Genomic DNA, 12,511 nt, shown 5'->3' on the forward strand with positions numbered 1-12,511 from the left:
TAAGAAATTAATTGTTTCTTCCATGTCATCCTGCAGATAAAACCAGAGACTTGCGAGATGTAAGAAAGCAGTCCTCAAGAAGGATGGCACTTGGAAATCCCTGCAGCCAGCACCGAGGATTCAGGGGTGGAATCACCCCGAGCCAAAACATCCAAGTAGTAATGCTTCAAAAAAGTGTGAACCGAGGACCACATAGCTGACCTACAAATCTCATCTGCAATTCTGAAAAAGACGATTGTGCTCTTTTGTAGTGCATTTTGAGATGCAAAGGCAGGGCCTTCCTGCCAAGAACAAGTAAGCAGAAGAGATGGCTTCCTTAAGACACTGCATAATAGTAGCTTTAAAAGCTTGGTTACCTTTATTGCGGCCAGCGAACAATACAAAAAGATAAGAGCACTGGAATTCTTTGGTGACTTCCAAGCACCAGACAAGAATCCTGCGCACATCCAGAGAGCGAAGAGAACAAAATTCCTCCACGTAGTCTAACCGGCAGAAAGAGGGGAAGAAAATCTTCCAATTTAAATGATGGAACCGTCCTGATTGTGACCCTTGCCTCCGTAAACTGGAGGAACGGGTTCCAACACAATAGCACCTGCAATTCTGACACACACCATGCCACAGTAATGGCCACTAGAAGAACTGTCTTCAGCATAAGATCCTTTAAGAAGAGCCGATCCAAGGCTTAAACAAGACCCTCTGGAAGGCCAGGAGAAACAGGTTAAGACTCCAAGATGGACAGACTGTCAGCCTGGGGGGATGCAAATGATTACCCCCTCACAGAAACTGAACTACATCCGGACGGGCTGCCAAAAAAAAAGACTTCTAGATGCGGCCCTGAAAACAAGCTAAGGCTGCCACCTGAACTTTCAGGGAACTCAAGGCCAAGCCCCTGTCAAGATTTTCATGCAAAGTAGAACAGCCTGTGCATATAACCTATAGTATTGTTATCTTACATTCATCTAGCCCTGATCTCATAATCCCAGAAAACGTTTTTAAATTGTTAAACATTTGCCAGCAATTGCTTCACATCTAATTGTCGTACACTGGAAGGATAATTCTAACCCTCACTTTACTGAATAGTGGTCTTACCTTTGTTCAATAAAGAAATACGAAAAAGCATATGCATGCAATCCGATATAATGCACTTTCACAATCAAGAAAGACATGGCTACCTTTAGACAAATTTTTGTAACTCCTTAAGTTCCTAACTGACAAAGCATTCTCCAGTGTATAAATACCAATTGATATTGTAATTATAATGTTTTCCTGACATCGAGAAGGTAAAATCCCAGTTGTGCATACCATGATAACATCAAGACTGGATTACTGTAATGCACTCTACAACGGTCTGACTACAAAGGACCTGCACCAGCTCCAATTGATTCAGAATGCTGCAGCAAGACTAATAGAAGGTTGCAAGCGACGTGACCGCATCACACCATTTTTGCAAAAACTTCACTGGCTACCAGTACAATACAGGGCAAAATTTAAAATTCAATGTCTGATCTTCAAGGTCCTTAAAGGAAATGGCCCCGAATACCTAAAGAATAGGATGATCCTCTACACACCTCCAATGACACTAAGGTCCGCTCAAGGACTATCACTAACCACACCCTCTCCAAAAGACATTACACAATGTGATACCCGCAAGTGAGCCTTCTCTGGAGTAGCCCCCATTCTCTGGAATGCACTCCCTGAAAGGCTCCACTTAACACAAGACTATCTCTATTTCAGGAAGCTTGGCTCTCCAAATGTGTCCTTTTTGTTAACTGATCTGCAGAGGGACAAAGAGGACCTGGAAGACTTGTCATCTCTTCAACAAATATGCTTGGTGCATCAAAAGAAAACTCCAGGGAGAACGGTGTTTTAACTGCCACCACAGAACAATTACCCAAATCAGCACCACCGAGAAGTTGTGGAGCCTCCACGGGAGAAAACTGGTCAGCCAGAGGGGAAACCGCACATAAGTACATAAGTATTGCCATACTGGGAAAAACCAAAGGTACATCAAGCCCAGCATCCTGTTTCCAACAGTGGCCAATCCAGGTCACAAATACCTGGCAAGATCCCAAAAAAGTACAAAACATTCTATACTGCTTATCCCAGAAATAGTGGATTTTCCCCAAGTCCATTTAATAATGGTCTATGAACTTTTTCTTTAGGAAGCCATCCAAACATTTTTTTAAACTCTGCTAAGCTAACCGCCTTTACCACATTCTCTGGCAACAAATTCCAGAGTTTAATTACACATTGAGTGAAGAAACATTTTCTCCGATTAGTTTTAAATTTACTACATTGTAACATCATCGCATGCCCCCTAGTCCTAGTAGGCACGTTGGTACGTCAAAGATGGTGGCCGCTGACATGCGGGATGAGGGAAGAAACACAAAGCCACCAAAACATGTCTGCTGATGTCCCTGGGTTGGTCAGGGCAGAAACTGCGGCCAACGGAGGACTGTGCTAAGAGGCGCAAGTACATGTGCTGCAAGTCCCCGACTTTGCTCTCCGGTTCCCACACCCGGAGCTGCACTTAACTGTTTCGGCGGGAGCAGCCATCAGAGCAGAGCACAGAAATACAGACAGTTACTCATGCTTAGAAGAGTCAATCATCCAGAAGTTAGCAGAGGCAGAGCAATGAAATGAAATTCGGACCCTAACTACCAAATATGCTGGTTCTTTTAAAGTGGTCTCAGCTGGTGTCTCTGTTCCTCCCCCCCATCCAGGCAGGAGATGATCTCTATTTTCTCAATCAAAACCCGGTAAGCACAGCAGCAACAGGGAGAATACTGAAAGTGAGGCTGCTGCACAGGGTCTTATGAGGCAGAGCTCTGGTGGTCTCTCTATCTCCACCTGCTAGTAGATGAGCAAAAACCGCAAGTCTCTGGATTGATCTGCATGACAATATGGAAGCTATCTTACTTACACTGAGAAATACATCAGCCACTAGTTAACTTAGAACATTAGAAGTGAGGTGCAGGTTCTCCTATGTGTAATGCATTTAGCAGAGAATGCTATAAGTCTGAACAGCACCACAGATCTGCTATTGGTAGGATGTAGGATGCTTGTGGAACTAGAGAGAGAAACTGGAATAAGGGTAGTGAAAGACTGCAGAGAGGAAAAAGATGGATAGTGGGCAGAAACAGGGAAGACTGCTCAACCTGCAAGCCCAGAGCCAGGGTGGTGCCTGGGCATGGAACCACAGGAAGTATAAGAGGCAGAAAAAGGGATGATTGCTCAGGGTAGGGGAACTGGAGGCACACACGAGTGCAGTTAGAGAAATAAAGACGATTCTCTGGGGAATTTTCAACAAGTGTCAGCTAGTGTTTTACACAATTGTTATTTTAAAGTAACATTACAAAAACGTTCAAAGTTGTTCCTCTTTGTACCCTTATTAAAGGTTTTCAGTAGAGCACTGCAAAGGTTTCACTCCCCTTCCATAGTACAGAGTCATCAGCCCCCTCATCACACAACACTAAAATCCTATATAGTCACATCATTTTGCAATTAGCTGGTTATGTACCCTGCCACTTCCCTAAAGTTATATTTCAGTACCAAAGTTGTACTGTTAGCCTGTGTTGGTCAATGTCACCACTCTCTCTGAGAGCTTAATGCATTCCTATTACAGCTTTAAGCCAAACGGACCCAGCATCCATGCCTCCATTTCCTTGATTCTACCTTTTCCATCCACTTCCCTTATCGCTAAACTTTTGTGAGCTCTGTCAAGGTTTTTGTTCTTGCCACCTCTGCTAGAAAATATTCCAATAACACAAAACACACTCTTCCTATGAAGATGACTATGGAATGAGGGACCATAAGAACACTTAAGCAATTATGACTGCATATATTTAAACTGTATTAAAAACTCAGTTTCAGTCATCAGACCCATGAACATAAAACATGAATCTTCATGTGAAAAAATGTGCTATATTTTTTACGGTCCATCCTTAAATATGCATCAAAAATTGACTAATTAGAAGATAGATGAAATGGTCCCAAATATTTCTTACAAGCACAGCAACAAATTTCAGCTGAAAACAATACGTTGAACTCAACATTTTCAAATTAGTTAATACATGTTCTGAGAACACTTCCAAGCATCAAACTGTCTCTCAGTAAAAGAATCATTTCTTATGAGCCTCTTTCATACAATGAATCCCTTCTTACGTATTTCTTTTTTTTTTTTTTTACCACAAAAAGTGCCATGTTCTGGCAGGCTTTAGTGACATTCAAGATGGATATTTGAATATTTTTATCATATCCCTCTTTCTTCCACAGTGCACATTAAGTCTCCCTGTGTTCTCCTTTATACGATTGTGTTGCAAGATCTGTATTACTTTAATAGACCTCCTCCGAGCTGCCTCCATCTTAATGCCCTTGCAAAGACGTAGATAAAATAAAGTGGGAAATGGACCAAAGACTCCAGGACGCTGAGACTGTGGTGGTATATCAAGGAGCAAACTTTGCTCCTTGATATACCACCACAGTCTCAGCGTCCTGGAGTCATTGCTCCACTTCCCACTTTCTTTTACCTGTATCTTTACCGCGTGGGATTTTGTGTTCATCCACTTAGGTGGATAGCCTACCCCAATATCTTGCAAAGACGTAGCCTCTATAAATAATTACATTACATTAATACTTATAAACCACCTACTCTCCAATAAGGATTCAATGCAAGATAGAGACTGATAAAAACTATCAGGAAATTACAACACTATATTTACATACAAAATTCAATAAAATAATAATTACTAAGTAGCAAAAAGCAACATTCAAGGTATGTACAACAAATAAGTCTTCGAGGACTTACGAAAACTTTAAAAAGGCCATATTTTACGAAGAACGACAGGAAGACCGTTCCAAAGATGAACTGCCAAATAAAAAAAATAAAAAAAAGAGAGAGAGAAGAGAACCTTAAATCTAATTTGAGCTGCAAAATGAAATGCTAAGATCATAGAGTTACAAAAGCGAGATCTAGTACTCGATTGCAAGATATTAAAGGTGAAGGAAAGATGTGACGAGCAAGTTCAATATAAGGATTTAAAAATTAAACATAATGATTTAAAAACAATCCTCACTTGGGCTGGCAACCAGTGTAACTTCAATAACAATCGCAAAGCATGACCAAATTTGGATTTATAAAAGATTAATCTAGCTACCGAGTTTTGGATCAACTGCAGTTTAAACATATATACTCTGATGCTACTCCTAAATATAGGGAGTTACAATAGTCCAACATAGATAACTGGACCAACATTCTAAAATGATCTTGCAAAAACTAAGAACTAAGTAGTCTAAGCTGTCTAAATTTTTAATAAGCTTTCCGAATAGGATTATTCACCTGAGATTCCATGGACAAAGAAGAGTCCAATAAAACTCCCAGCAATTTAGATTCTCTATCAACTAATATATTTGTCCATCCAAATCTATAAATGTAGGGATATTCAAAATCAGACAAACCAAACCAGAGTAGTTTTGTTTTACCAGTATTCAGTTTAAGTCACATTTTTTCAACCCACCTTATTTTCCATACATTATCCTGAATTAGAGAAGAGACAGAATCTATGCTTTGAGTAATTTGGAATCAGCAAAAAAATGGCGTCGGCATGAGACATTTACAACTCTCCTGGGCCCACAGAAATATTTTCCAAAGTACTCATTCATATCTACTATAATAAAACTCACCCTCAACGTTCTGAAGACAACGTTCTGAAGTCACTCAGTCACTCACTGAAGGGTTCATGGATTCATGGTGGTGAAGCCACAACACTGACCATGTCTCACTGCCCCGCCCTCACATGACGGACCAATCAGAAAAAACACCCTCAACATTCTGAAACACAAAGGACCATCACAACACCGTTCCCAGGCAACACTAGGCAACGTAAGACGGACCAATCAGAGGAAACTACGTGACAATAAGGGAGGAGCATTCCCCAGCAGAATGGCTCATTATCTGTGCAGCACGGAGAGCACAGAACCACCGCTGGAACGAGAGAAGAATATTCCTGCTGTGGGTATGTGCAAAAATTTACATTTACATTTCACCAACAGAAAGACCCCCCTCCATAAACCTCCTTGACAGACAAAACCACACACACACAATACAACAGAAACACACCCTCAAAGCCACACACCAATCCAACCCACTTTGCCAGCACAGCACAGCACATCCCCCAACCCCCAAGCAAAAAACAAAACAAAACAAAAAAAGAAACATCAACAACCTGCACACACACCGCACCCTCACACACACAAAATAACTCTGTGACACATACACACACACACAAAACAAACCACATGCTAGCGCCCGTTTCATTGGTTTTGGAAATGGGCCTTTTTTACTAGTGTTATATAATAGAGGAGAAATAGGAGATCACTGAGGAACCCCACGTGAAGAAATTCAAGGGTCTGACAATTTATCATCTTTCAAAACTAAGTAATGTCTATTCTGTAAAAATGATTGAAACCACGAAATCACAGTATCCACTATACCACAACCACACAGTAAGTTTTACAAAATCTTATGGTCAATTGCATTGAAAAAACATTTTTTTTTTTTTGCTGCTGTAAATCTAAGTTACTAGCAAATAAGGTTGTTTGGTCCATACACAGAATGAACAGTGTGGTTGCAACTGCATTCTAGCTTTCAAGGTTCTCCAAGGCAAACACACAGATTATTATAATTACCAATTTTAATGCGAGTCCCAGCTGCACAGCTATCTACAGTGTCTTGCTATAACCTCTTTTACTGCTTTCAGCATTCCAACTCTAACAGTGGTAACAATTACTCTTTCACATGTTCTCTTAGACTTTCACAGCAGGCGTAATGATTGTTGCAGTTGTCTGGGTCTTGCTGTGTCTGAGTAAGTGGAACCGACATTTCAGCCATGATGGATGAAATGCCGGTTCCACTTACTCAGATGCAGCATGACCCAGACAACCGCAACAATCATATTCTTTTACAGGCTGTGCTGGTACCCTCAACCTAAGCATAACCTCCCTGTCTGTGTGAGATGGCAGAAAAAAAAACTGCTCTACCCACAGAATTGTAGTCACTGCCACAGAACAAAAGCAGCTCAAACACAATTAATAAGTCCCTGCAGATCAGATGAAAATGTCCTGAGCTGTGGTTCACAACTATTCAGCAATACCTCAAAGTTTTCTGGCTGCCTGAACATCTCCACTCACTACTGCTGGAACAGAAGGTGGTCAAGGAGTAAAATTTATCTATACATATACAGGGATAGTGCTGGGCAGACTTATACGGTCTGTGCCAGAGCCGGTGGTGGGAGGCCGGGATAGTGCTGGCCAGACTTATACGGTCTGTGCCAGAGCTGGTGGTTGGGAGGCGGGGATAGTGCTGGGCAGACTTATACGATCTGTGCCAGAGCCGGTGGTTGGGAGGCGGGGATAGTGCTGGGCAGACTTATACGGTCTGTGCCCTGAAGAGCACAGGTACAAATCAAAGTAGGGTATACACAAAATGTAGCACATATGAGTTGTCTTGTTGGGAAGACTGGATGGATCGTGCAGGTCTTTTTCTGATGTCATCTACTATGTTACTATGCTACTATGTTACTATATACAGTGCACTCCATTTAAGTGCACGTCGGATAAGCGCATTCTCTGTTTAAATGCATGCCGTACTTCGGTCCCGTTTTTGGCGCCATCAATTTCTATGGGGACAAACTTCGGTTTAGCGCACCACTGATAAGTGCAAGATTCGCTTAAATGCATGGTTTAAGACCATTCCTCTACAGGAAAGACGCCGCATAAGCGCGTGCACAGAATATGGAAGCCGATTGGTGCGTGACGACCAACGAGATTTCAAATTTACTGCCCCTTTGCCACAGGCAGAATAAGCGAAAGAATGTTGTTAGAGTGTACACTGGAGTCGTCGTCGCGGCGGAACTGTAAGACTTTAACACTGGCTGAACAAATAGAAGTTCTTAAAAAATTAGAAAACAAAAAGTCAAGCATCTATTGCTAAAGAATATGGTGTCAATCCCAGTCAAATTTCACGTGTCTTGAAGCAGAAAGATCATCTTCTGGAAGACTGGCAAAACAATACAAATCCACACAGGAAACGTAAAAGGGTAAAAGGGTGGGAAAAGCTGAGGAGGTAGACAATGCTCTTCTTCGGTGGTTTTCTCGAGTCAGGAGCAGATAGTTTCCTGACAGTGGTCCACTGCTTACGAAGAAAGCTAACCAGCTAGCTGAAAGTCTTGGACTAACTGAATTCAAAGCCACTGTTAGATGGTTGGAAAAATGGAAGGAGAGGAACAACATAAAATTCAAGAAACAGCATGGTGAAAAACAAGACGCTGATGACTTTGATGCTGATAATTGGGTTGTTTCAGTTCTTCCTTCCATCTTGAACAAGTTTGCACCTCGTCACATTTTCAATGCTGACGAAAACGGTCTCTACTGACGAGCGATTCCTGATGGAACACTTGCATTCAAACATGCCGAAACTACTGGAGGTAAAATGTCGAAGGACCGACTGACGATCCTCCTTTGCTGCAATTTGGATGGGAGTGAGAAGTTGGAACCCCTCGTCATTGGAAAGAGCAAACAGGCCCATTGCTTCAAAAATGTTAAGCGACTTCCTGTGTCATACGAGGCTAACGCAAATTCATGGATAACTGGGGAAATTTGGAAGCAGTGGCTAAAGAAGTTAGACACTAGAATGCGGGCACAAAAGTGTCAGATTTTGTTGCTTTGTGATAATTGTGCTGCACACAGGGATGATGTCAGGCTGTCTAACGTCAAGGTGGTCTTCCTGCCACCAAACACTACTTCTCTGATCCAACCTATGGATCAGGGCATAATAGCCAATTTCAAACAACATTATCGGGCTCTTGTGCTACGTCGTCTGATGAGCGTTATGGATGACCAGACTGGCAAGGATAAACGTGCTGTTGAACTGACTCGTAATCTATCACTATTGGATTCCCTACATATGCAGAAAGAAGCCTGGAATCATGTTACACAGGCAACCATTATGAACTGCTACAAGCGGGCAAGCTTTGTTTAGGATGTGGAGAGGGACGAAACAGATGCAGCTGTTGCAAACGCGTCAGATGAACAGGCTATTGACATCTCAGTCAGTGTTACTGAAGAGCAGTTTCATCGCTACATAGCTGTTGATTACGATCTACAAACAGCTGACGACAGCACTGATGTAGAGATATGCGCCTACATGCAGGCAACAACAGCTGATGATGAAACAGATGATGAAATGAGCAGCGAGACACATGCTAACGAAATTCAACAACCTCCTCCTGTCACTTTTGCAAGACTGGAGAGTCTCAACACCGTGTGGGCCTATCTGGAGGCCACTGGATGTCAGTGCTATGACAGTTTTTACCGTCTGGCAGACGTAGTCTATGGAACTCACAGACACAAGAGTGTACAGAGGACTATGACTGATTACTTCAAGTAAGCCTAACATCAGTTAACGGAGACTGTATAACGTCAGTTAACAGAGACTGTATACTGTACGTATAATAAACAGTACTGTACATATGTTTATCAGATGTCAAGCTTCTTTGGGTCACAACAGTTAAGTGCACGCTCCGGTTAACTGCATGCATTTCTTTGGTCCCAGACCCTTGCACTTAAGTGGATTGAAATCTATATATATATATATACATATACGTATATATATATACATCTATATATACTCCTCACAATGTAATCCATAACCGAGTAGTAACAAACTGTATTTCTATCACTCACAACTTATTGTAAGCCACACTCAGCCCGCAAAAAGGTGGGAAAATGTGGGATACAAATGCAATAAAATAAAATAAATAAATAAATATGAGGTTGAAGTCTCTCACAGGTTTTTGGTTTTCTCTCCATATATATATCCTATATAATAAAACGCACCTCCAACATTCTGAAGCCAAGAAAGTGAAGCCTTGAAGCATTCCTGCAACGTTCCAGAACTACATGTTGTCAATTGAGGAGATGGAGCCTTACAGAGCGCACAAATGCTTCAAGGCTTGAAGGCTTCATTTTCTCACACACACACACACACTCTCTCACACACACACACTCTCTCTCTCACTCATTCTCTCTCACATACACACTCCATCTCTCACCCACACACTCTCTCTCAAACATACACACTCTGAGGAAAGGGGGGCATGGAACACACTGGGGAGGAGAGGGAGGGGGGGCATGGAACGCGGAGGGAAGGGGGGGCCAAGAACTCGGAGGGGAGGAGAGAGAGGGAGGGGGAAGAGGGGGAGGGAGGCCTGGAACTCGGAGGGGAGGAGAGGGAGGGGGTCATGGAACTTGGAGCCCCACACACACTCATCTCTCACACACACTTTCTCTCTCAAATATACACACTCCAAGGAAAACCTTGCTAGCACCCGTTTCATTTGTGTCTGAAACTGGCCTGTTTTACTAGTATATATATATTGCAATCCGCTTAAGTGCAAGGGTCTGGGACTAAAGAAATGCATGCAGTTAACCGGAGCGTGCACTTGAAGTTGAAGTCTCTCACAGGTTTTTGGTTCTCTCTCCACTTGGAAGTGGAATGACCAAATCTCAGTTATTAGGTATGGAAGTCCAAAACATAAGCTTTGTAAATAAATAATTGCTGTGACTTTAAATCTTTTATGGTGAGTTTTAACAACCAAAAAATTCCAACTTACTTTAGAAGTCTGTAATAAGTAAACCGAAAAACTTCCTGAAGCAGGACAGAAACCACCACTCCGAAGATGAGCAGCTTCTTCTGTGTGAGGGCATTATCATTCCAAATTTGAACTGCAATGAACCAGACGAAGGAAGACAGCAGCAGAGACACTAACCAGAAGAAAGCTCTGAAAAGCACAATGCAGACCACATGCAAAGGAATAATTAATCAGAAAAAAATAAGTCCAAGAACCTGTGGATAAAAATACATTATCTTTATCGGGCAACCCATGGCCCCCAGACCATGGGAAGTATACACAGAAAACATTAACCAGAGTTTTAGAAATTTTAAAATACTGTACTTCACAAATACTTTCAGAATAGTCACACTAGCAGTTTGTTTCCATCATTTTTAGTTACATTTTTACTTATTTATGTAGTTATCACTGAAGGTCTTTGATGCTCTTTGCATTCTGATTCCAACACTACCTAATGTTGTGGCCTACTAGAGGTAGTAGTGACCCTCTGTGTATAAAGATTGCCCATCCCTGGTCTATATGATGACTCGCTGAACCTCCACTCTGCTTTAAAGTCAGACTGGAGACAGCATATAGAGCTGGATCTCTAAAATGGGACCAGACACAGAAAGCCATGGGACAGCATCACAGTGGCACCCTAGAAGATCTAAAGGGATACTGGGAGCTGACAAGTTTGGAAGCTACAGATAGGAGAAACACATCTGGGAGTCCTGCAGGGGCGAGGATGCTTGCCACTGACAGAGGAACCCAGCTCCAAAGGTACTGCTGGATGACAGAAACGGGTAACAGGGGAAATACGAAGGACCTCCAAAGATAATGTAGCCAACATCACACGAAAACGGCTAGGGAAGGTGACAACGAGCTGACAGACACCCGCAGATTAGGGCGCTGTGCTGGAGCCGATTCTCGCCCAACAGTGCTCACTTACCCAACTATGAGGAAAATGATCTTAAGCGCGTCTGTAGCGATGGTGAAGACATAGAGAGCCAGCGCTGGGCCGAAGGCGATCAAAATGCACCCGAAGAACACCGCGGCCGTCATAACGGCCACCCCCCTCCAAGAACACGAGCAGCAAGGTCGGCGACACCTCAGTACCCACAACCAAACAACAAGTTGTCCTACTCCCCCAGGCAGCACCAGACCGGAAGTGATAACTCTCCTGCACACAGCTCTCTTCCTGTGTCGGCTGCAGATTAGAACGGGTATGAAGAGCGGGTGACCCTGTCATAGGCTACGTCTCAGAACTCTCACTGCCCTCTGCTGGACGGCCGCAGCAGTGTTGCCAGTTAATTGGTTTACGTTTTAATGAGTGTTCCACCAAGCCTCAGTCTTGCTGTTCCTGCTTCAAAGCCTCAGGCTGAAAGCCCACCTCTTTAACATTGCTTTTGACTCGTAACCACTTGTAACCACTCGCCTCCACCTACCCTCCTCTCTTCCTTCCCGTCCACATTAATTGATTTGATTTGCTTACTTTATTTATTTTTTGTCTATTAGATTGTAAGCTCTTTGAGCAGGGACTGTCTTTCTTCTATGTTTGTGCAGCGCTGCGTATGCCTTGTAGCGCTATAGAAATGCTAAATAGTAGGCTGATGTCTGTGATCCTGCGTTTTTGCTAGCAAAAAAGGTGCCGGTACTCAAATGCTAAGCCACTCTTCCGGGGGGGGGGGGGGGGGGGGGGGGGGGGGGGGGGGGGGGGGGGTGATCACCCAGTGGTGTGCTGGTAAATTTTTAACAACAGGCTCTCTCCCCGGTCCGCCTCAGCGCCCCCCCCCCCAAAAAAAAAAAAAAAAATTGCAGAGCTGGCTATAGCGGGGGAGGGGGGC

The 12,511-nt window shown here is 43.0% G+C and overlaps 1 protein-coding gene across 1 annotated transcript in view; it reads right to left on the bottom strand.

The window, feature by feature from the left end:
- Positions 1-11,859, bottom strand: part of APH1B (aph-1 homolog B, gamma-secretase subunit) — a 46,893-nt gene extending 35,034 nt beyond the window's left edge. Inside the window, exons 1-2 of the mRNA XM_030188248.1 lie at positions 11,617-11,859; positions 10,671-10,838 (exon numbers count right to left, since the gene is read on the bottom strand). Of these exons, the coding sequence (XP_030044108.1) occupies positions 10,671-10,838; positions 11,617-11,729 (281 nt within the window). The 5' untranslated portion in view covers positions 11,730-11,859. The remainder of the gene's footprint in view (positions 1-10,670; positions 10,839-11,616) is intronic.
- Positions 11,860-12,511: the final 652 nt, after the last annotated feature.

Source organism: Microcaecilia unicolor, chromosome 1 (assembly GCF_901765095.1).
Source record: "Microcaecilia unicolor chromosome 1, aMicUni1.1, whole genome shotgun sequence".
Lineage (NCBI taxonomy): Eukaryota > Metazoa > Chordata > Amphibia > Gymnophiona > Siphonopidae > Microcaecilia > Microcaecilia unicolor.